At 41.3% G+C, this 25,139-nt stretch overlaps 1 protein-coding gene across 1 annotated transcript in view; it reads right to left on the bottom strand.

Moving 5' to 3' along the window:
* The window catches only part of NUP210L (nucleoporin 210 like), a 53,034-nt gene that overhangs the window by 3,354 nt on the left and 24,541 nt on the right, over nucleotides 1-25,139 (bottom strand). The window contains exons 18-37 of the mRNA XM_081113175.1: nucleotides 22,646-22,731; nucleotides 22,324-22,428; nucleotides 21,931-22,032; nucleotides 20,353-20,481; nucleotides 19,453-19,580; nucleotides 18,243-18,375; nucleotides 17,009-17,071; nucleotides 16,479-16,658; nucleotides 16,043-16,123; nucleotides 15,834-15,965; nucleotides 15,317-15,475; nucleotides 14,096-14,187; nucleotides 12,642-12,816; nucleotides 7,410-7,585; nucleotides 6,644-6,861; nucleotides 5,767-5,903; nucleotides 3,759-3,885; nucleotides 3,387-3,536; nucleotides 1,702-1,952; nucleotides 367-568 (exon numbers count right to left, since the gene is read on the bottom strand). Coding sequence (XP_080969301.1) covers nucleotides 367-568; nucleotides 1,702-1,952; nucleotides 3,387-3,536; nucleotides 3,759-3,885; nucleotides 5,767-5,903; nucleotides 6,644-6,861; nucleotides 7,410-7,585; nucleotides 12,642-12,816; nucleotides 14,096-14,187; nucleotides 15,317-15,475; nucleotides 15,834-15,965; nucleotides 16,043-16,123; nucleotides 16,479-16,658; nucleotides 17,009-17,071; nucleotides 18,243-18,375; nucleotides 19,453-19,580; nucleotides 20,353-20,481; nucleotides 21,931-22,032; nucleotides 22,324-22,428; nucleotides 22,646-22,731 — 2,826 coding nt within the window. The remainder of the gene's footprint in view (nucleotides 1-366; nucleotides 569-1,701; nucleotides 1,953-3,386; nucleotides 3,537-3,758; nucleotides 3,886-5,766; nucleotides 5,904-6,643; nucleotides 6,862-7,409; nucleotides 7,586-12,641; nucleotides 12,817-14,095; nucleotides 14,188-15,316; nucleotides 15,476-15,833; nucleotides 15,966-16,042; nucleotides 16,124-16,478; nucleotides 16,659-17,008; nucleotides 17,072-18,242; nucleotides 18,376-19,452; nucleotides 19,581-20,352; nucleotides 20,482-21,930; nucleotides 22,033-22,323; nucleotides 22,429-22,645; nucleotides 22,732-25,139) is intronic.

The following is a 25,139-nucleotide window of genomic DNA, read 5'->3' on the forward strand; positions in this document are numbered from 1 at the left end:
TATCTGAAGATTGTGTTTTCAGTGGGCTTGAAAATTGATCCAAGCCCCAGTTAGAGAGTAATCTTGGTCAAGTGGCTGAATGTTTTCCATTAACTGAATTGTAATGCCTTAGTTTCCTCGAGATCAGCGGTTCTCAACCTGTGGGTCACGACCCCTTTGGCGGTCGAATGACCCTTTCACAGGGGTCACCTAAGACCATCCTGCATATCAGATATTTACATTACGATTCATAACAGTAGCAGCATTACAGTTATGAAGTAGCAACGAAAATAATTTTATAGTTGGGTCACAACATGAGGAACTGTATTTAAAGGGCCAGAAGGTTGAGAACTGCTCTAGATTAAAAGTAGGACCCCCACTGCTCACCTGCACCAGACTTCTTACTAGCTCTCACTAGCACAGCCACACTTTGACCTGTGAGCACACAGGAAATATTGATGAAAACAGGTGATGTCATCTGCTGAAGGGAAGTGAAGTTGACTACTCTTACGGGGTAGATAGCAAGACCAGGTGTGAGGGAAGAGTGACTCTGGCCAGAGACGACTAGAACCGGGGAGCTGGGGAAGACCTTAGAGAAAAGAAAATAGCACTGTTTGAAAGAAGAAAAGGCAGTTTTACAAAAACAAAACACACAAAAAAGGAAAAGGCAGTTTTGTGTTCTATATATTGCAGTCTTAAACATACACAGACACCTGGATTTATAGTTTAGCTAACAAGTCACTTTTTCACTTAGATGTATTGAATGATAAGGGGGAAAGGTGATCTGTGAGAATAAAATAGGCTTCAAAAAAGTTTTAAACTAGAATTTTTTATTTATTTTTTTAAAATATATTTTATTGATTTTTTACAGAGACAAAGGGAGAGGGATAGAGAGCTAGAAACATCGATGAGAGAGAAACATCAATCAGCTGCCTCCTGCACGCCCCCCAGTGGGGATGCGCCCACAACCAAGGTACATGCCCTTGACCGGAATCGAACCCAGGACCCTTGAGTCCACAGGCCGACACTCTATCCACTGAGCCAAACCAGTTCGGCTTAAACTAGAATTTTAAAGATTGTTTTTAATTAAGAGCATTGGTGCCCTGGTCAGTGTGGTGCGGTGGTTAGAACACTGGTCCACAGACCAAAAGGTCTTGGGTTTGATTACTGGTCAAGGACGCGTATCTGGGTTGCAGGTTCATCCCCGGCCCTGGTCTGGGTGCATGCAGGAGGCAACCAATCCATGTGACTCACATCCATTTTTCTCTTTTCCACCCCCTCCTCCCACTCTCAAAAAAAATCAATGGAGCTCTAGCCATTTGGCTCAGTGGATAGAATGTCGGCCTCTGGATTGAAGGGTTCTGGGTTCAATTCCAGTCAAGGGCACATGCCTGGGTTGCGGACTTGATCCCCAGTAGGGGGCATGCAGGAGGCAGCCAATCAATGATTCTCATCATTGATGTTTCTATCTCCCTCTCCCTCTCTGAAATAATAAAAATAATATTTTAAATAATAATAAATAAATAAATAATGGAAAGACTATCCCCAGGTGAGGATTAACAACAAAAAGATAGTATTGTTGTTATCTTCCAGCTAATGACCCAGATTTTAAGACTCTGGGAGCCCTCCTGAATGGGACAGATTTTCTTCATCCTGCTTAGTATCAACACAAAAATCTCTTTTTTTCAAAACTTATCTGTTTGGGTTCAGTTCTTAACATACCTCTAGCTTCTCAAGAACTCTGTCCACTCCCAGTACTCTTATCTCCCCGATGTCTCGTTTGTGGCTAAGCACCAATTCTGACTGGTTGATGTAAAAGGCTGGGATGAAAGGAATGAGAATTCTTTGCATTCCGTTCTTGCTATGTTCACTGATGAGTGTGGCCCACCCATAGACTGAGGTATCAGCCAGGCTGAGGGCCTGGAGCAGCTCCTCTGATTGGGGTCGAACCTTGATTAGGCAGACATAAACCCCTGAAGAAGAGAGGAAAATCTGAGCAGGAATGTTCAGAGGCTCTGTTGAGCCAACTGAATTAAGATAAGTAAAAAAGGTGACATGTAAATTCAAAAGAAAATGTGAACTTAGTTTTGTTATTCAGTTAGCACACGATGGACCACCTGAAGAAAACAGGGAACCCACAACTGAACTTGTTGCTTAACCTGGTAAATCAGCATGCCAGGAAATATTAATACAGTGCAAACAAATTATGGGGATACAGAATGAAGTAGTCAATTGGTAAGATCAGGAAAGGGTTTGTGAAAAAAAGGCATGCTTCGAGCATGGTTTAATCGCTTTTATCAAACCACCACTTGGTCTTATTTCTGCCAGTAGTAGTTTTCTAGTTACCCATGCTCAAACCTTTACTTCCTTCATTATTATATCTAATCATCCTCCAAATCATACTAACTCTTTGAAATGCCTCTGACATGTCTCTGCCCTGTTGGTATTTCTTCGTTACTCTAGTCTAGACCCTAATCAATTCGTGCTTGTATTGCAGTGGCTCCATTTACTAGTCTCCTTGCCTCCCATTATTCATTCTTTCTTGTCCAGCCTATGTACTTCCAGTAAATACTTTAAAACTGCTTTCATTTTATTTTTGTAAACTTATCTGGGCTCTATATTGCCTGAAATGTCCTATTTTCTTTACATCTAGCTCACTTAGTCATCTTTAAAGGGTCATTTACTCTGTAAATCCTTACTTTAACACCCAGGTTTGATGTAGATACTCTTCTCTGCTGCCCTAATGCCCCGTGTGTGTTTTTATTCTAAAACTGATCACTGCAGAGCGAGTGAGAGTTACAAGCCTTGTCTGTCCTCCTCTTTGTGTCTCCAGTGCGTGTTGCGGTACGAGGCATTCTATTTGGTGCTCAACGGTTTGCCAGGTGGACCTTCCTTCAGTGGTTGCTCATTGCCATTCACACTGCCTGGCCTTGGAGTAGAAACTCCCCCATGATGTAGCACAATCCTGTTCACATTTGACATGAATCTTCTCATCTTAGATCAGCTGACTTATGTAAAGTCATCTCAGCGTCATACCTGTTTCTACTTTCTGCTTGTTAATGAACATCTGCTTGGAATAGCCTTCAGTTCAACAAACATTCAAACACTGTGCTACTTGCTGGGGATAAAAGATGAATGAGACCTAAGCCAAGCCCTTACAGAGATAACAGAGACTAACAAAATAGTAAATTATAATAGAAAAGCATTTCATATTGTATTATAAGCAATAGAAAGGGATTATAGAGCCATGTTTAACAAATTAGAATGAATTAAACAAAAATGTTGATTGAGAAAGAGCCCATATATAGCAGATGAAACTGGAAAATATGCATGCAATCCAATAAGAAAGTGACAACTGTACAAATATGAAAATAAGGGGGAAACCAGATTCAACTGGTGGAACCCACCTTTCTCCATGCTGAAATATGAATGGACATGAAAGACTTTACTTGCGGGAATGTCTAGTGAAGTATTACTGAACTGTATATGACACAGTATGAGGGTCTCGGGAAGAAGTGTTGTTGTAATGGCCAAGGCTTGACTTGGGGTGCAGGACCCTAATAACCAGAAAAGAGGTAAACAGCTTTATCACTAAAAGATTTTTTAAAAGGAGATGCTGTTACATAGAAGCAGTTAGGTATAAAAAAGGATGAGTCAATGATTAAGGTAGAGTCAATTCTGAAATAAGAAGAAACTGACATTGCTAATCCAAAGGGGGAAACTAATACGGGAAAATGAGAAAGTTGAGAACAATCACCCATACCTCTAAGAATCCTGACCTTTAAGGTTGACACCATTTCTGCCAGTGGTGACGAAGAACGTGAACACAGTTGAATTGGGAGTATTGGTGAGGTAAGTCTTGAGGTAATAGCTGAGTGTTAATCTTGACGATGCATTGACAGCCACCTGTCAGGAAACCGAAGGCACATCGACCTCATTCTCAGAGAATCTGCTTCCCTCCTTCTCTGCCTCTCATAACTTATTTGACCAAAAGCATCTGTTTCACACAAATTGCTCTTCATGTGCTAACATATTTGAGAACCACAATATCTTACGGGAAGAAAACATTTTCTAAAAGGAGGTCTTTGTCCATTATTCCTTCTGACATATGTTCCCTTTGTAGGATTCCCTATTGAAATGCCTTTGAAGACAACTGCAACTTTACAGAATACTCGGTATACTTTGCAATGTTCTGCCTCATATTGTGCACATTTTTACACTTGTTAAAATCCCTTCTATTAGGCTCTAAGCTCTTTAACTTAGAACCCTAATTATCCCTGTGCATCCTATACTGTGCCTCGTATGTAAGGCCTAGTGCTTAATGATTACAAAGAGAGATGATGATAATGATCCTTTTTCCCCCCAAATATCTTCAATTTAATATAATATACTGTCCAGTCTCCTCAGTACTACCATAGTTTGTTTTTAAATATTCAAGGACCTTAAAGTTAGTTACATATTGTAAAAACCATCAGTTAGGTCTTAGTTTTTAGCTTACTTAACCTATTAATAGTATTTCACTGGTTGATCATTCCCTTCCTCTTGAAGTAACTTCTTCACTTGGCTTCCAGGACACCAAAATTTCTGGGTTTTCTTCCCACTTCACTGGTCATTTCTTAGAAGTCTCTCTTATTGGTTCCTCTTCTGCTCTAAGAGCTCTTAATACTGGAGTGTCCCCAGAGTTTAGTTCTAGGGCCTTTTCTGTTTACACCAATTCTCTTAGTGATCTAATGGCTTTAAATATCATCTCTATGCCAATGACTCCCAGACTTTTATATCCAGCTACCTCATGTCCAGTTTTACTAGTACATGTCCAAAACTGACCTTCTCTCCAAAGCTATTCCACTCACAGATTCCACGGTTCAGTTGATGGCAACTTTGACCTTTTAGTTAGTCTATCAAAAACCTTAAGTCATTTTTTTTTTAAAGAATAGTTAATTGAATTTTAGGAAGAGAGGAAGGGAGAAGAGAGAAACATTGATGTAACAGTCCAACATCCATAGACTGCTTCCTGCATACCCGCTACTGGGGATCAAGCCACAACCTGGGCATGTGCCCTGACCAGGAATGGAACCAGCAACCTCTTGGTGCTTGGGATGACGCCTAACCAACTGAGCCAGGGCCTTAAGTCATTCTTAACTGTTACACACTCTACATGTAATCTGTCAGGAAATTCTATTGGCTCTACCTATAATATATATGTAGAATCTGATTAACTTCTCATTACCTCCTCTGTTACCACCCTGATCCACCATCATATCTGACCTAGTTTACTGCAGTAATACTCTTCCAACTGGTTTCTCAGCTTCTACCCTAGCCCCTACAGTTTAGTACCAACCAGAGGTCACAGTGATATTTTAAAATGTAAGTCAGACGAGGCATTCTTCTGGTTAAGAATCTTAATACTGCCCTAGCCAGTTTGGTTTGGTGGATACAGCATCGGCCTGTGGACTGAAGGGACTGGGGTTTGGTTCTGGTCAAGGGCACATGCTTGGGTTGCGGGCTCAATTCCCAGTTGGGGGCGTGCAGGAGGCAGCTCATCAGTGATTCTCATCATTGATGTTTCTATCTCTTTCTCCCTCTCCCTCATGCTCTGAAATCAATAAAAATATATTTTTTAAAAAGTTAAAAAAGAAAGAATCCTAATACTGTTTCCCTTTATATCCCAATAAAGCTTATTGGCTCTTTTTATATCTGATATGTGACTGTATTTCTCTTTTGTATGCATATTCCCATTTATAGAAATATACACCCTTATCTCTTCAATCCTGGTATTGTTAAGTTTACCTCTCGATATGTTTTCACCAGTCCTGGGATGTCATGAAAGATTGTTGCTATTCCTGGACTCCGGGCCACTCCTACCCCAGTGACAGTGTCTGTCTGTAGAATACTGTCGGTAGAAATCATCCATATCCCAGGTTCACCTAGGAAAAGATGAGAAAAAGCACTTTGTTGCAACGTTTTGAATAAATTGATGGTCACTTTAACCTTACTCAGACTCCAAATCAGTAGACCATTAAAGCATATAGATCTCTCTTCCCATCCAGCAGGAACACCGAGCTTTGAGGATAACTTAGAACTAAAGCCTTATTATCCTTTCCTTACTTTTTTTTTTTTAATATATTTTATTGATTTTTTACAGAGAAGAAAGGAGAGGGATAGAGAGTTAGAAACATCGATGAGAGAGCTCGATATGCTGCCTCCTGCACGCCCCCCACTGGGGACGTGCCCGCAACCAGGGTACATGCCCCTGACCGGAATCGAACCCGGGACCCTTGAGTCCGCAGGCCGACGCTCTATCCACTGAGCCAAACCAGTTCAGCTCCTTTCCTTACTTTTATTTCATCCTTTACTGCTCTTCAGCTAAGCATTTACCCTCCTTCAGAAGCTGGAAATGGAAGAGAAGGCACAGTACCCTACATTGTCTACATAATACATTACATAGAGCTATGCATTCAGTAGGCATTTGATAAATATAACTGACTGACTTCTGGTGGCTAGCTATTGAGAGAATTGGGCATTGAACTGAGAGTTATCAGTTAACATGAAAAATAATAAAATGCATAAAAACACTTTCGGAATTTAGATAATTTAGAAAAAAATCCTTTAAGGGATGAGTTGCTTTGTAATCAGTTGTCAGGTTAAGAAAGGAAGGTGTCCAGACCATTTTGGTTGAGGAGGTGAGTACTGAAACAGATGACATCTCCAACAAAGGTGAGCTTGGCGTCTGGCTCTATGGCGTGCTCGACAGCGACAGGAATGTAATCTGCCATGCCTGGGTGTCTCCGATCCCAGAGCCCCACAAGTGTCACCCCTCTGTTCACAGCGTGGGCCACGTACGTATAGTTCCTATTCCCTGGTCCGATAAGCAGGAGGTCATCTCTGAAAGTAGATATGAAAAGCAGGAATCTCTGAAAAGGGACAATAGTTAGAAAACAGTTCTGGGAACAGACCCTGTCCTGTATAATAAAAGCATAGTATGCAAATTGTCCCCTCAACCGTGCACTGGGCCTCTAGTTACATTATATTCAACAGCACAAAAGTTCAGAAGGAATTCTACAATGGACAATAAGCAAGTAAGGGCCAGAGATCTGTCTATTACCTTCACATACCAGTATATAGAGTATATAGTGCCCAGTAAGACTTTTTTTCTTTTTTAATTAAACATTTTTTTTTCAGTACGACTTTTTGATAATATTCCAATTACCTCCATATGGAAGCTTTCTGTGAACTAGGACTTGACAGATTCAAAATATCCTGATATTTTTCTTTACTGAACAGCTAATAACTATTCTGGTCTTTTCCCATCGTAATGAAAGAAACAAAGATCAGATTCCAAGTGCAGAACATGAGAGCAATTTACCGGAGCTGCTATATAACACTAACCTAATCTGCAAGAATTTCTACCATAGTGTCATTGACTTCCATACCTGTTCAGAGCCAGATAAAGCTGGGTATTGTGTGTGTGGAATTTCTCTCCGATTCTATTATAAAACTGAACAGTGAAGGTGAGAGACATGCCCAACGGAAAGGCTGATAGGGTCCTTCCTTGGGCTGTGTATAGCTTGGATTGGCTGCTCATTCGCAGGTATGTCACTGGTGCTACCTGTGGGAGACAAAACCTACTGGTACAGAGAAGGATGCATTGGAGAGGAGTTGTGTCCATATTCTGAGATTTATAATCAACTAGAGGCCCGATGCACGAAATTCGTGCAAGAGTAGGCCTTCCTTCCCCCAGCTGCCGGCACTGGCTTTCTTCCAGCCGCCGGCAGGCACCTGGGACCCTCGTTTCCCTCACAGCCCTGGCTTCGTCCGGAAGGTTGTCCGGAAGGATGTCTGGTCTAATTAGCATATATACTTTTATTATTATAGATGATAAAAAAATGTGTCCCTCTTTCATATGAAATAATTAGCTCTTGATTTAAGATGACTTAAATCAGAGTGAAAATATGACAGTATAGGAAATGGCTTTTAACTATTAAAGCTGTGGGAATGTGAAGAGAAGCTTTTTGAGGAAAGAACTGCAATTTATTTGTGCAGAGTGCTCAATATTGTTAAATAATTATTTTTTTTTTTTTTTTTTTTTTTTTAATTAAATCTTTATTGTTCAGATTATTACATTTGTTCCTCTTTTTTCCCCCCATAACTCCCCTCCTCCCAGTTCCCGCCACACCATCCGCCCTCACTCCCCACCCACTGTCCTCATCCATAGGTGCACGATTTTTGTCCAGTCTCTTCCCGCATCTCCCACACCCCTTTCCCCCCGAAGAATAGTCAGTCCATTCCCTTTCTATGTACCTGATTCTATTATAATCACCAGTTCATTCTGTTCATCGGATTATTTATTCACTTGATTCTTAGATTCACTTGTTGATAGATGCATATTTGTTGTTCATAATTTGTATCTTTACCTTTTTCTTCCTCTTCCTCTTCTTAAAGGATACCTTTCAGCATTTCATATAATCCTGGTTTGGTGGTGATGAACTCCTTTAGCTTTTCCTTATCTGTGAAGCTCTTTATCTGACCTTCAATTCTGAATGATAGCTTTGCTGGATAAAGTAATCTTGGTTGTAGGTTCTTGGTATTCATCACTTTGAATATTTCTTGCCACTCCCTTCTGGCCTGCAAAGTTTCTGTTGAGAAATCAGCTGACAGTCGTATGGGTATTCCCTTGTAGGTAACTGAGTTTCTTTCTCTTGCTGTTTTTAAGATTCTCTCTTTATCTTTTGCTCTTGGCATTTTAATTATGATGTGTCTTGGTGTGGTCCTCTTTGGATTCCTTTTGTTTGGGGTTCTCCGCGCTTCTTGGACCTGTAAGTCCATTTCTTTCACCAGGTGAGGGAAGTTTTCTGTCATTATTTCTTCAAATAGGTTTTCAATATCTTGCTCTCTCTCATCTTCTGGCACCCCTATAATTCTGATGTTGGTGCGCCTGAAGCTGTCCCAGAGGCTCCTTACACTATCCTCGCATTTTTGGATTCTTTTTTTATTTTGCTTTTCCGGTTGGGTGTTTTTTGCTTCCTCGCATTTCAAATCATTGACTTGATTCTTGCGCTCCTCTGTTCTGCTGTCAGGAGTCTGTATAATATTCTTTATTTCAGTCAGTGTATGCTTAATTTCTAGTTGGTTCCCCAATATAACATCGAGGGTCTCATTAGTTTTCTTGTAGATCTCATTAAGTTTATCGGCGGCTTCTAAACAGTTCTTGAGAGACCTTAAAAGTGTGGTTCTGAACTCTATATCTTCCATTGACAATTTTGTCCTGTTTCTTTGTCTCCGCATTTTGTTATGCTTCCTTGGTGCACCCCCTAGTGGTCTTTGTTCGCAGTCTTATAAATCTTGATTGTTGTAGCTAATTCCAGGGAGGGTTTGACCTCCAGGCCAAGTGGCTATGAGAATCAGCTGTGTCAGCAGTGAGAGAACTTCTGTCCTCTAGGGAGGTGCTAATCTGGCGTTTGCCTGAGGCTATCCGGCAAATGCCTGTGTGCAGGGCTTGGGCGGGGCGGGTCGCACAGGATCAACAGGGTGGGCCGGAGAGAGCAGTTATGGCCGCTCTCAGTCCTGTCCCCAGGGGCTCTGCCTCTCTGAGTCCCAGCACCCGCTGCAAAGCTCGGAGAGAAAGCTGCACTCGCTCTGACCGAAGCCAGGCAGTCCCGCTTCTCCCGTTTGAGTCTGGGTCCCTAAAGACTCGCCAGGATCTGGAGCTCAGAGTCTGCGACTCCCTCCCGATTGAAAACGCCAACCGCGCCCTCCGCCGCCAGCCGGCTCCGCGCACTCCGCACCTCAGAATTTGACTTCAGCACTGCGCCTCCTCTGAGTGTCCGTATGCGTTTCTCTTTCCTCCTAGTTGTAGGACTTCCACTCAGCCAGCGTTCCAGTGGTTCTGGGTGATGTCCGTTCCGTCTTTTAGTTTTACTTTTGAAGTAGTTGTTCAAAGCAGCAAACTCCGGCGTTAACCTATGCCGCCATCTTGGTTCTCTCCTTAAATAATTATTAAGAATAGTATAATTTGTTTTTTAACACTGTAAGAGATAAGCTGTGATAACAAGAAAAGTTCAGCTTTGCTTGGTCAGCGTGGTTCAGTGGTTAAGCATCGACCTATGAACCAGAAGGTCACAGTTTGATTCCCAGTCAGGACACATGCCTGGGTTGCAGGCTCCATCCCAGTAGAGGGCATGCAGGAGCCAGCCAATTGAAGATTCTCTCACATCATTGATGTTTCTATCTCTCCCACTCCCTTCCTCTCTGAAATCAATAAAAACATATTAAAAAAAGAAGTTTAGCTCTAGCCAGTTTGGCTCAGTGGATAGAATGTCGGCCCGTGAACTGAAGGGTCCTAGATTTGATTCCAGTCAAGGGCACATACCTTGGTTGCAGGTTCCATTCCTGGCTCTGGTCGGGGCACATACAGGAGGCAACCAAACTGATGTGTCTCTCTCACGTTGATTGATGCTTCTCTCTGTCTCTCCCCTTCCTTTCCATTCTCTAAAAATCAATGGAAAAATATCCTTGGGTGAAAATTAACAAGAACAAAAAAGTTGATTGTAGCCCTGTCCGGTATGGCTAAGTGGCTAGAGCAGCCGTGGGCAAACTACGGCCCGCGGGCCGGATCCGGCCCGTTTGAAATGAATAAAACTAAAAAAAAAAAAAGACTGTACCCTTTTATGTAATGATGTTTACTTTGAATTTATATTAGTTCACACAAACACTCCATCCATGCTTTTGTTCCGGCCCTCCGGTCCAGTTTAAGACCCATTGTGGCCCTCGAGTCAAAAAGTTTGCCCACCCCTGGGCTAGAGTGTCATTCCGGGTACCAAAAGGTCTCGGGTTTGATTCCTGGTCTCTCTTTTCCTCTCTCCCTCCCTTCCACTCTTTCTCTGAATGAATGAATGAATGAATGAATAAAATATACTGGAGTGAGGATTAAAAAAAGTATATTATGAATTTGTTTCACAGACCACAAGGAAATAAAAGGACTATGTACAGTCTTTGGGGAAACACTTGGAGATGAGAGGGGGTAAGATGAGTCTAGGGCCTCGGTGGGCACATTTCCGTGGTAGGGAGCACACTTGAGATGGCCCACCAACCCCATGAACTGGCCCAGCAAGTCCTGCAGCATGGAAACACCAGCTGCAATTCCTCTGCCAACAGCCCTGCTGATCCCTGGGCCCCCAGCAGTTCCAGCAAGTGGCACTCCAGCAATGCCAGTATCTTTGGGAGGAGACCCCTCTACTGTTACCGCGACCAGCTTCTCCCCTCGAAGCAGCACTAGACTGAGGACTTGCTTTTCTTCTCCTTCTGCTTGTTTTGAGTTCTTTGGCTTGATCTTCTTGAACTCATCACAACCACATAGGATCAAATTCATATGCTTGTCAAAAGCCTTGAAGGTGCCAATGGAGGTACGACTGGCTTGCAGGATGCACCTCATCCGGTACCCGCTGTGCTGCAGCATCCTGCTGCTCTTGCCCAGTCATGGTGGCAGCTCTGTTCTGATGTGTGTGTTATACTAACTTACCTCTGAGGAATTGTCTAATTCTAATTTTTTAATTCTGAAAACAAAGCCTAATTTTGATAACAATAGTTCTACACTTCTCCCATACCAACTTTCTTGCCCAAGCTGTTCAGAAGACAGTCACACCAAGGTGAGGCTATCACAAGATAACAAGGACTCTAAAGTTTGCTTTAACTTTTTTTTTTTTAGTCCTCACCGGAGGATATTTTTCCATTGATTTTTAGAGAAAATGGAAGAAAGGGAAAGACAGAAATATCGATGAGAGAGAAACATCAATTGGTTGCCTCCTACACATACCCCTGCCAGGGACTGGGCTGGGGAGGAGCCTGTAACCAAGGGACATGCCCTTGACTGGAATCGGACCTGGGACCACTCAGTTTGCAGACTGAAACTCTATCCACTGAGCCAAACCGGCTAGGGCTAAAGTTCACTTTAATTTGATGGTTTAGATTAAAGTGATGGCGAACCTATGACACGTGTGTCAGAGGTGACGCGTGAACTCATTTTTTTGGTTGATTTTTCTTTGTTAAATGGCATTTAAATATATAAAATAAATATCAAAAATATAAGTCTTTGTTTTACTATGGTTGCAAATATCAAAAAACTTCTATATGTGACACAGCACCAGAGTTAAGTTAGGGTTTTTCAAAATGCTGACATGCCAAGCTCAAAAGGTTTGCCATTACTGGTTTCGAATCATGTCAAGATGATCTCTTACTTTATAGTTCATTTCTGACTTCCTGAGAAGTCTCTAATTCTTAAAAAAGGAAATATGCCTGTTAAGGGCATAGTATTCCTTTTACTTACTTTACTTACTTACTTACTTGCTTATTTATTTACTTACTTACTAGTAGCCCTATGCACGAAGATTCATGTAAGAATGGGCCTTCCTTCCCCTGGCTGCCGGCACCACCTTCACTCCAGCCAGAGCCATCTTTCTGCCTTCCCACGCTGCCCAGAAGCCTGGAGCAGCTGGGGCTGTGTGGAATGCCTGCATTGTTGTCATGGTGCCTGCATATGCAAATTAACCCACCATCTTTGTTGGGTTAATTTGCATACTCACTCCCAATTGGCTGTTGGGTGTTGCAAAGGTATGGTCAATTTGCATCTTTCTCTTTTATTAGTGTAGATAGTAAGTGCCTGAACTCACCTGAACTGCAGTTATGGTTGTTTGGTTGACTCCAAAAGGTTCTACAGAAGTGACTTCCAACACGGCAGTACCTGCAATGGAACCAGCTTTCAGGAGCCCTTCACCGTCCTCCTCAATGACAGATGAGTTAGGGAAACACTTGAGAATACGGGAACTCACAAAGGCAGCCCCTTCCCTAGGGAACAAACAGAGCAAGTGGCATCTCTTGGAGACTCTGTTTGACCAGAAAGGAGTATTACTCTGAGGAAACTGCCTGCCATTCTCTATATTGTGTGCTTATTTGTTTCTCAGGTAAAAGTCTGCTTTGATATGCTTAACCTTTTTTTTTTAATCCTCACCTGAGGATATGTTTTTATTGATTTTAGAGAGAGAGGAAGGGGGAGAGAAAAAGAAACATTGATGTGAGAGAGAAACATCAGTCGGGAGGTTGGCTGCCTCCCATACACATCTGACTGGGGATCAAACCCACAATTTGGTTTGTGCCCTGACTGGGAATCGAACCTGCGACCCTTCAGTGCAAGAGACAACACTCCAACCGAGCTACACCAGCCAGGACTATGCTAATCTTTTTAAAAAATCAAATTCTGCCAAAACCGGTTTGGCTCAGTGGATAGAGCGTCGGCCTGCGGACTGAAAGGTCCCAGGTTCGATTCCGGTCAAGGGCATGTACCTTGGTTGCGGGCACATCCCCAGTAGGAGATGTGCAGGAGGCAGCTGATCGATGTTTCTCTCTCATTGATGTTTCTAACTCTCTATCTCTCTTCCTTCCTCTCTGTGAAAAATCAATAAAATATATTTAAAAAAATCAAATTCTATTATATGCTTATCATTAAAAATTATTCAGCCAAAACAACTGAAATAAAAGGATTGAAACAGGTACTCAAACAAATGGTTGTACATGAATGTTCATAGCACTTATTCACAACAGCCAAAGATGAAAACAACCAAAATGTCCATCAATGGATGAATGGACGAACAGAATGTTATATCTGTACAATGGAATATTATTTACTCATAAAAAGAATGAAGTACTGATACATGGAAGAACCCTGAAAATATTATGGTGACTGAAAGCAGCCAACACAAAGGTCACATATTGTATAAGTCCATTTGTGGGAAGTATACAGAATAGTTAAATTCATAGAGACAGCTGGTTGCCAGGGGCTAAGATGAGGGGAGATGGGAAGTGACTATTAATGGGCATGGTGTCCTTTTGTGATAGTGAAAATATTTTGGAACTAGACAGAGGTGATGGCTGCACACCTTTGTGAATGTACTGAATACCACTGAACTGTACACTTTAAAATGGCTAATTGTGTGTTATGTGAACTTTACCTCAACCAAAAATAAAATTATTTGTGCATTAGGAAAATCACCTAGAAAGCAATATAGTTCTTTCCATGCGCAATGTTTTACTGAAGGTGAAGTTAGAACCTGGCCTCCATTATCCTTACCTGTTGGTACGAAGTTTCAGTTGAGAATTCATGGGCATTAGGATTTGCTCAGGTTGGCACTCTGGATAGAAAACTTGGAGTTTTTCGAATACCTGTAATGAGAAAACTTTTTTTATCATATCTGGAAAAGATAAATGATGGCCTTTATTCACAGATGGACAACTACAAGTCAGTCTGCCTAACTTCAACTTAGCCTAACGTTTCACAATGCTCTTAAAATGTACCTAGGTATTTTATACTCAGCTGGCATGGCTCAGTGGTTGAGTGTTGACTTATGAACCAGGAGATCATGGTTCGATTCCTGGTCAGGGCACATGCCTGGGTTGCAGGCTCGATCCTTGGTTTGGGGTGTTCAGGAGGCAGCTGATCAATGATTCTCTCTCATTACTGATGTTTTATCTCGCTCTCTCTCTCCCTCTCTGAAATCAATAAAAATATATTTTAAAAAAAAGATGTATAGTAGTCTAGACTATATAACCTCATATTAGGCTTGCTTCAAGTTTACACTATTATTCCTCTGTATTACTTAGATATAAGGTATAAAATAATTTTGAAATTTCTAATTTTAGCTCCTATAATCTGAAAAGAGATTTGAGAACAAAGAATCTATATTAAATTAGAAAGGGACATTATTCAGGTTTTCTACCTAGCAAAGTGCTCTTTCCTCTATGTCTCACTGAATCAGAGAACAAAAGCCAAAATAAAGGAGTAAAAAGAAAAAGAAAAAATCAGTCCCATATTTGGAGGGAGAAAAATTTATTTGCTCCACACAACTGATAAATTTTTCTTTTGAGTTTTAAAAGCAATAGGGCCATTTAGCTTTCAGCTCGAGAGCACCTGCAGAAACTATTCATACTCTACACCTTACCAGAAGTTAGGATTAGTTTTCATTCTACCTATGAATATAGCTAACTGGACTGTATCATAACATCTATGTTAGGCAGAATGGCTCGGAAATGAATCCCTCTGTAGTTATTATGGTGTTCAAATCCTGTGTCCACTGCATGGGGAGTTGAGAGGAGTGTGTAGTTGCTAATGTCAATACTTATATAGAGGCAATTAGCAGAAATGACAAAAGATCTAGAAACTATAAACCTGTTCCAGGGATCCCTCTAGCCATTTCTCTACCTCTGTTCAGGCTAAGCTCTTCATGGATGATAAAGCAAATATAACTTTTTTCTCTTTACTATACAAAAGCAAGATTTAGGTTTGGGCCCTTACCAGGATCTGAACTTCATCAGACAGTTCCAACAGATTCCCCTCAAACTGCCCAGAGGAACTGTTCATACAGCGGACAGTGACTTTGATACTGGTCCGACCAGCTGCTTTTGTGTGGACAACCATGGCAAAGCTATTCTCTACTGGGAGCTGTAGGAAAACCTAGACAGTGAGGGGTGGATTAAGAAATATTCATGAATAAACATTGTGCCCTTCTCTCTTTGTTGTAACAATAAGGAAGATGTAGGTTGGAAGTAGCCATCGAGAAGAACTAGAGTACCAGGGCTTATTTTCACAGTTACTTCCTTTCACATTCTCAGCAACAGTCACCCCTAGAGAAACCTCCGCTTGCATTGCTCAGTTAATTCTGGCACACCTCTGTAAGATTCTTAAGTTATCTCAAGTTAATCCATTGATAGGAGGAGAATGAAAATGAAGAAAGCGACTCAGTCTAAAACTTATGATGAAAAACTTACTATCAAGATCCCTAAGGTAATATAATAAACAGATACATTCATACCTCTGAATGCCTGGGCACTAGATCCAATACCTCCCTTTTGCTCATGGACCAGTGGAATGTGAGCCCAGGGTTGGCATTGCTAAAGGAGAAAGGGGTCTGGGTACTGGTCACTCCCATGACATAAACTGGCATCTGGAAAGGAAACAGTGTTTCGTGTCGGAACTGGCATTATCAAAATAATGAGCCCAGCACAGGGTCATCATACTGACCTCAGTAGCTGTGATGAGTCGAGTTGCAGCTGCAAGGATCCTGACAGACCTTAGCTGAACAACTTCAACCTGCACTTCATCCTGCTCAACAGGAGGGAGAACCAGTTTAGGCTGAGAGGGAGTGTCTGTGGGGTGGACAGAGATGCTGATGATAACTAGTTGGTTTGGGGCATTCAACCACCACAACAAAAACATGCCATACTATGTTTGGTTTTGCTCTTTAAATAATTCCTCATGGATATTATAACAATGTATTCCATGGGTTTTTCACTAAAGATCACATATTTCCCATGCCAGGTTAAAAGCATGCCAGATGAGGGGCCTAAAAGTATTTTTCTGGGCTGGTAACACCCTCCTCATCATTACTCCCTCCCTCATCTTCCAATATGGTTCCCAGACGGAAGAGTAGAAGCCAAGAAGAACAAAGAACCAATACCTGGGAAAACACAATGACTTTGCCAGTATCTTCATTCACTGTCTGGATGGTGCCATGGACCACAGCTGTGCCGACCACCTTCCCTGTAACTTGCCCCCTCCTATTAACAGCAGCCACAGTCTGATTACTGATGGAGAAGTGAATGATAGATTGGGGCTGGGGGCCACCTTCAGACATTACCTAGGATTTAAACACACCAGTGAATTCCTGAAGCATGGGGAGAAGTCACCTCTTTGTTCTCAACATTTTGTCCGAACAACTGGACTTTTTCATTTTCTCCCACCGCCTTATATTCCACATCAACTCAAATGCAGAAGAAATGGAAGTGTTGCAGATGACCAATGGGATTCTAAGAGGCAGTTCATTGTGGAACAGGAAAAATACTAACGTTCTTCTTTACCAGACCCTATTGTACTTGGCTGGGAGTAGACAAGAGGAGGCAATAAGAAGAGGAGTGTGTATATGTTGGGATGAGCAGAGGTAGGATGAGGAGAAAGGGTAAATTTTATTTTTTTTGTCTTTAAGATCACCTGCATCATGTTGGTTGGAATCAGTGTCATTTTCTCTGGAACAAGTTTGAATGGAGGAAACACCTTGAAGGAGAAAAGCAAAAGAATTATAGTGACTAACTAGAGTCAATTTCAAAACAAATGATCATGCAGCTTATTCTAAAGGGAAAAACCCTAATTATGTATAATAAAGTTATATACAAAATATACAAAGATATGTATTTACTTATAAAGTCAACTTTTATTTATAATAGCAAAAATTATAAATTACTTAAATGAGAATGCTAAATAAGTTATTACATATCCACTCATTGGAACAAAACTGGCCATTAAAATTATGTTTACAATTATCTTTTTCTTTTTTTTAAAATATATTTTATTGAATTTTTACAGAGAGGAAAGGAGAGGGATAGAGAGTTAGAAACATTGATGAGAGAGAAACATCGACCAGCTGCCTCCTGCACACTCCCCACTGGGGATGTGCCCGCAACCAAGGTACATGCCCTTGACCGGAATCGAACCCGGGACCCCTCAGTCCGCAGGCCAACGCTCTATCCACTGAGCCAAACCGGTTTCGGCTTTTTTAAACTTTTTTTTTCAAACATATAAAGAATTCTCAGCTACCTATTATCCAGCTTCAACACTTATCAACAAATGGCTAACAATTACTTTTAAGCACATAAAAAAATACTTTTGCTAGAAGATTAAGATGAAAAAAGTATATGATTCATCCATGTTAAAGTAAGTGTAAGGGAAAAAGTGAAGGAAATAGCCTGGCCAGCGTGGCTCAGTGGTTGAACATTGACCTATGAGCCAGGAGTTCACTGTTCGATTCCTGGTCAAGGCACATGCCCGGGTTGCAGGTACGATTACCGTAGGGAGCATGCAGGAAGCAGCCAATCAATGATTCTCTCTCATTGATGTTTCTATCTCTCTCTCCATCTCCGAAATCACTGAAAAAAAATTAAAAAAAAATTTTTTTTAAGTAAAAGAAATACACTGAAATCTTAAAAATAATTTACTCTATTAGAATTATAGGTGATTTTTATTCTGTGTCTTTATATGTTTTGTGCTTTCCAATTTCTACAAGAAGTATGTTATTTTTATACAAAAAACACACAAACCACATATTGTTGCAAAAGTTAGACTACAATTTTTTTCAGTCAAATGATTTTCAACTCGTACAAACTAAACGGAAAGATAAATAATGCTAAATAAGATGAAGTATCAGTTTTGAATGAGGTAATTTTCTTACTTCAATTTGCCTAGGAGCTGATGTGAATTTTCTCCCCATCTTGTCCCTAGCAATAGCCACAAGTGTGGTTTGCCCCACAGTGACAGCTCGAAGGATATAATTTTCGGAGTATTTGTCCTGTTCCTCCATTAGCCTGCAAAGACCCATGTATTTTTAGATGAGAAAGATTTGGTTTTAAGACTGGCCAGTTATGCATCTTTCTAAAGATGCTTAACATTTTCTGCTCATCTTAACTATGGTTAGAGGGAACTGCCAGAAAATAAATTTCCAAAGTCAAGACCCAGTTCATGGCAATGGCAGGAATCTCTTGAAGACAAAAATCTTGTTCTAAGGCGCCAAAGGAATCCGCTATACTAATAAAAGGATAATATGCTAATTAGACTGGGAGACCTTCCGGATGTCCTTCCGGAAAAAGCCATGGTGGCAGGGCTGAGGCAGACGTGGTTAGGGGCGGTCAGGCCAGCAGGGGAAGGCAGTTGGGGGCAAGCAGACTGGCAGGGGGGTTAGTGAGAGACGACCAAACGACTGAACAGCAGGCTGCGTGGGGCAACCAGGCCGGTAGGGGGGGGGCAGTTGGGGGCAACCAGGCCAGCAGGGGGAGCAGTAAGAGGCAACCAGACCGGTGGGGGGGCAGTTAGGGGTGACCAGTCCGGCAGGCAGGTGAGCGATTAGGAACCAGGGGTCCAGGATTGTGAGAGGGATGTCCAACTGCAGGTTTAGGCCCGATCACAGGGATCGGGCCTAAACCTGCAGTCGGACATACCCTGAGGGGTCCCGGATTGGAGAGGGTAGAGGCTAGGCTGAGGGGATCCCCCCCATGCTCAAATTTCATGTACCAGGCCTCTAGTAGGGAAATATAAACTTAGACTGGCAAAATTACAAATATTAAACTGCCTTAGAATACCTACAATTCCCCTTTCACAGGCGGGTATACTAGTGACTCTGCTTCTAAATAGATTTTTGAAGGTCCTCTATATAGAAGCACCCCAAAAGGATATCACCCCGGGAGAAGTTTCATAAAATGGAAAAACTAATGAGACTCATGATTTTAGCCCTCAAACAAGACATCTGAATATGGGAAGAGAGTAAGGGCCGAAAGGTACTGTGACAAAAAGGGAAAGAGGGAACTCGAAAACAACCATGGGTTACCAGGAAGGAGAGTGTCAAGACGTGGAGCATAGGGAGGAAGAAGTATTGAAATGGTACTCACGTCAGGGTGACAATGGCAGACGCCAGCTGCAGTTTGAGCTCCATGTTTCTGAAGTATTTATTTCGGAATGGGCGTTTGGAAGAGCCAAGAACTCTCACAGTTACTAACACACTTTTACCTATTTCAACCTAATAGTTTTTAAAAAGAGGTAATTTTAGTAGAGGTGCCTCATTCATCAAGGACAGTCTAAATCTTAGAGGTGGCAAACTTTTCATGCTAAATGTTCCTGGTCAGCCTTTGTTCCAACAAGACTAATCTATGTATACTGTATTTATCTTCACCATGTTTATTTTTATTTACTTGTTTTTTAAATTCTCACCTGGGGATATGTCTTTTTATTGATTTTTAGAGAGAGAGGAAGGAGAGAGAAAGAGAGAGAAAAGAGAGAAATACTTATTGCCTCCTGGAAGCACCCTGACTTGGGGTTGAACTTGTGGATATGTGCCCTGACCGGGAATCAAACCTGCAACATTTTGGTTTATAGGACAACACTCCAACTAACTGAGCCGCCTGACCAGGGCCTATCTTTACCATGTTTAATGTTGGAATTTTTAAAAAATATATTTTATTGATTTCTTTACAGAGAGGAAGGGAGAGGGATAGAGAATTAGAAACATCAATGAGAGAGAAACATCGATCAGCTGCCTCCTGCATACTCCCCACTGGGGATGTGCCCGCAACCAAGGTATATGCCCTTGACCGGAATCGAACCTGAGACCCTTCAGTCCACAGGCCGACGCTCTTATCCACTGAGCCAAACCAGTTAGGGCAGAATGTTGTTCTTTAAGGGCAGCTTTTCCAATAACACTACCAAAAGTCCTGAGCGAGACTATATTAAGTGATGTTTGAGAATGAAAATGAAGCCTGTTTCATTTGTAAGATAAAGCACATATTTCTCACCTTATCAATGAGATCAAGCTCCAGCTCTTGTATGTCTGACACCCTGAGGTGGGCCAGTGCTGGACCCAAGAAAGCCAAGCACAGATCATAGACCTCCAAGGTGAGAAATCCAGGATGTATTGGAACTAACTAGAAGGAAGAGATGGTAGCTGGGTACCAAAGAAGCAAGCATGGTCCAAACATAATTATGGCAACTATTTCTTTTTTTAAAAGATTTTTAAATTGAATTTAAGAAAGAGAGAAAGGGCGGGGGAGAGAGAGACAGAAACATCGATGTGATAGTGAAACATCGATTGGCTGCCCCCTGCACGCCCCCTAAACATGGATTGAGCATGTGCCCTGACCGGAAATCGAACCGGCAACCTCTTGGTGCATGGGACAATGCCCAACCCACTGAGCCACAATGACCACGGCATCATGGCAACTATTTCCATCGAAAGCAGAAAATATAATATCTTATTTTCTTTGTGATGGGAACTTTGAGAGGTCACTTTACATGTTTCAGACATAGCACAATATACACACTTAATGTGGTGTTTCAGTTAATGGCAAAATATGGATCCTTAACCATTATTAACTGATAAAAAGCAGAATTTAAGTTGATTAAATTCAAGCAGAATCCAACATGCTGGTCCAGCCTCTTAATTATGAACAGGGAAAGGGCTTTATGAAGAAAGTCAAGTCCATGTACGTTGCAGTTGTCAGTGAGGGAGAAGGCACTGGGCAGACGGGTCCTGTGTCTTTCCTTCTTTGCTACAGCATGTTCTCACACCCTCTGCCTGCACACGGGGCCTCGATCGCCCCTTTTAATGACAAACATTATGACTAGAGTACGTTAAATTCTTTTGAGCTCTTAGAAGGGAAGAAAATATAAGCATATGTTAATGTAAGTAAGGTATTACCTTTTTTATTTTTTTTTAAATCCTCACCTGAGGATATTTTTCCAGTGCTTTTTAGAGAGTGGGAGAGAGAGGGAGAGACAGAGAGAAATATCGATGTGAGAGAAACACATCGATTGGTTGCCTCCTGCACGAGCCCCTACCGGGGCCTGGTCCAGGGAGGAGCCTGCAGCCAAGGTATGTGCCCGTGACCAGAAGTGAATCTGGGACCCTTTGGTCCACAGGTTGACGCTCTAGCCACTGAGCCAAACTGGCTAGGGCAATATGAAGTATTTTTTTATAAGTCAACTAAAAGCAAATCCCTTGGCATATTGGCTATGAAGTCAGCTTAAAAGCTTGAGTTGTTATATCCTGTCTAAAAGCACCTGTACTCAGGTTACATAGTCAATAGTATATCTAACTATCCATTTATAGAAATTAACCTTCTTTTAATGGAAATCTTATAAATATAATGTCTCAGCTCAACCCGAACCAACAACTGTCCAGTATTGTAGTTAGTTAAAAAAATAAAACAACCCTCATTTTTTGGCTGAAAAGTCTATATAGGTTAAAAAAAAGAAAAAGAAACAAATGTTATTTTTGTAACTGGTTTGAAACACACAATGGAATTTTTCCAATCATTCTCCTAAGAGCGGCTTTGACCTGAGACCATCAATCTGGGAATGTCTCTAGCACTCACCTGCACAGAGCTTTCTGCTTCCATGTAAATGATGGTGACAATGTCCTGCTCACTGCTGTTGACTGAAAAATAACCAGACCCTTCCACAAGGCTAAATATTTCCTATGGAAAAATCAGACAAACAGTATTCCATCCCCTTTGGTTTATAAATAGTTCAAAGAAAATAGCTTCTATCTACCTAAGAAAGAATATGTGATTAATGGACCAAAACCAAAATATGAATATTAAAGCATAACTCCTAAGGATATTGTAGCTAATTACGATATACGTATATGTGTAGCCATGATTTTAAACACATAAGTGAGCTTTTTTATGGTTATACTGTTAACCTTAATAACCTAGTACTCTCCCATCCAACATGATTCCATTTAACTAGACCAATACAGCTTCTACCTTCACGTCTGGATGGTTGTAGATGGTGGCATTCTCAGGCAGCACAGTCACGTCATCCACCAGGAGCAGCTCCACAGCTGCCGATGTGGGCGAGTCAGGAAGTACCTAGAAATGTAAGAAGAGCCGCAAAGGTGACTATAAACTTTCAATTCCTCAACTCAGTGAAGAAAGATCCCACTCCTCTTTCAAGTGCCAAAGATAACAGAAGCATAGAAGTACATACACAGCTCCCAGATGTATGTCAGTTACAAACGACTTCTAAAGAAGAACCTGAAATTTCAGCTATTTAATTTATATTTCTTATATAATAATCTCCACTTACCTTTGAACTTTCCTCTGAATAGCCTACAAAACTGACTCCGATGAGTACAGTCCCTTTTATCTGATGTACTTTAAGGATCTGATGACCTAGAGACGTGCAGAAAAATATTCCATGAGACAATAACATGTAGAATACAAAAGCGTCTCCAGAAAACCAAATTCTACCCTAATTTATATCAAACAGTGTTTTGTTGCAGGGAGGAGAAAAAAAAAACACTGAATGGGGAAACACACAAGAATCAGAAAACTGGGTTTTTGTGTTGACTCTGCCACTATATTCCTATGTGACCCTGGGCAACCACGTAATTTCTCAGTTCCTTTATTAAATGAGGGATTAAGCCAGGCAAAATCGAAAATTCTTTCTGTTGGTCTGTGAGTCCAAAAATAGACTGATGACAATGTAGGAGAAACTTTTTGTTTAATTTAAAAATGGAATTGAGCCCCGCTGGTATGGTTCAATGGTTGAGCACTGACCCGTGCACCAGGGGGTCGCGGGTTTGATTCCCAGTCAGGGCACATGCCTGGGCCTGATCCCCAGCAGGGGGCGGCCCAGAGGCAGCCGATTGATGTTAATGTTTCTCATAGATGTTTCTGTCTCTCTCTCTCCCTTCCCCTCTCTACAATCAATAATAAAAACATTAAAAATGGAAGTGAGAAATAAAGTGGGATCTAAAACTCTTCTAAACTGTTTTGTATATATAATGTCATGTCAATCCCTTACTCAAAAATTTAACATACCTATGTCTTATTAGAACAATTCAAACTCCTTAAACTAGTTTTAAAGCCTTCTATAATCTGACCCTGCTTTATTTTTGCTTTTCTTTTTTTTTTTTCAATTAACTAACATGAATCTGCCACTTTATGTAGGTCAATTATTTTATCCTTAACACATGATCAACATCCCTAAATCTGTGAAGCATTTTCTGATGATGCTACATTCATTCATCCATTCAACAAAGATTTACTGAAGGCCTGCTAAATGCTACATAGAATGCCAGGTAATTAAGATACAGAGATGCCGAAACCGGTTTGGCTCAGTGGATGGAGCGTCGGCCTGTGGACTGAAGGGTCCCGGGTTCGATTCCGGTCAAGGGCATGTACCTGGGTTGCGGGCACATCCCCAGTAGGAGATGTGCATGAGGCAGCTGATCGATGTTTCTCTCTCATCGATGTTTCTAACTCTCTCTCTCTCTCCCTTCCTCTCTGTAAAAAATCAATAAAAAGTATATTTAAAAAAAAAAAAGATACAGAGATGAAGAAAACTACACAATCTTTGCCTTCAAAGAAACTTACAGCTTAGTACGGCAACAGAGAGGGAAACCAACCACTGCAAAACAGTGTGGTTAAGTGTTATAGAAGTATGAACAGAGCACATGTATGCAGAATATAGAACAGCATAAAGAAGAAATATTTCCCTTAGATTGGGAATATAGAGGGACAGAAAACTCCTAGCTTACAAGAAGATGTTAGCCCAGTGAAGATGCAAGAAAAGAGAACATACAACATATACAAAGGAAAGAGGTATGACAAGGCTTGTCATGGTTAAGAATCTAAAGTTGTTGCATGTGAAAAAAATGGAGGGTCTATGTGGACGGTAATAAGTGAAGCCAAAGTAGGCAGGAGTCAACACATTAAGCGGCAACATATGAATTGCATCCTGAAATGCATGGGGAGTCCCTGAAGGCAATATGGTGGCAGCACAGTCAGTGGTCAAGAGCATAGGCTGGCCCTGGCTGGTGTGGCTCAATCGGTTGAAGTGTCATCTTTACACATTGATTCCCAGTCGGGACACATACCTAGGTTGTGGGTTTAATACCGGGTAAGGGCACAGTGAGGAGGCAACTGATTTATGCCTCTCTCTCTCTCTCTCTCTCTCTCTCTCTCTCTCTTTCTCTCTCTCTCTCCCTTCCCCCTCTCTAAAATCAATAAACATAACCTCGAGTGAGAATTAAAAAAAAAAAAAAAAAAAAGTAGTACAGGCTTTGATGTCAGAGAAGTTATTGCTTCCCCTACTTACTGTTATAATCCCAGGGCCTAACACTGTGCCTAGAATATAGTGAGAATGCAAGAAATGTTTGATGAATGAATAAACTTTAAAAATCGGGGTTATAATGCCCGTCTGTCATGGTTGTTATGAGGATTACATGAGAAAATGTATATAGTAAAGTATTTAGTGTTATACCTGGCATTTCAGGAGAGCTCAGTAAACAGTAGCCAAAAAAAGAATTTTAAGAGGGAGATTCAGATTTGTTTTCTTTCTTTTTTTTTTAAGAAGAAAGCACGTTTTAAAAAAATGTGTTTTTATTGATTTATAGAGAGGAGAAGGGAGAGGGAGGAAGAGAGAGCAGCATTGATGTGAGAGAGAAACAGCTATCAGTTGCTTTCTGCATGTACCCCGACCGGGGGTTGAATCCACAACCTGGGCATGTGCCCTGACCGGGGATCAAACTGGTGACCTTTTGGTGCATGGAACAACACTCAACCAACACAGCCAC

The sequence above is a fragment of the Myotis nattereri genome (genome assembly GCF_964212035.1).
Source record: "Myotis nattereri genome assembly, chromosome: 18".
NCBI classification, from domain to species: Eukaryota; Metazoa; Chordata; class Mammalia; order Chiroptera; family Vespertilionidae; genus Myotis; species Myotis nattereri.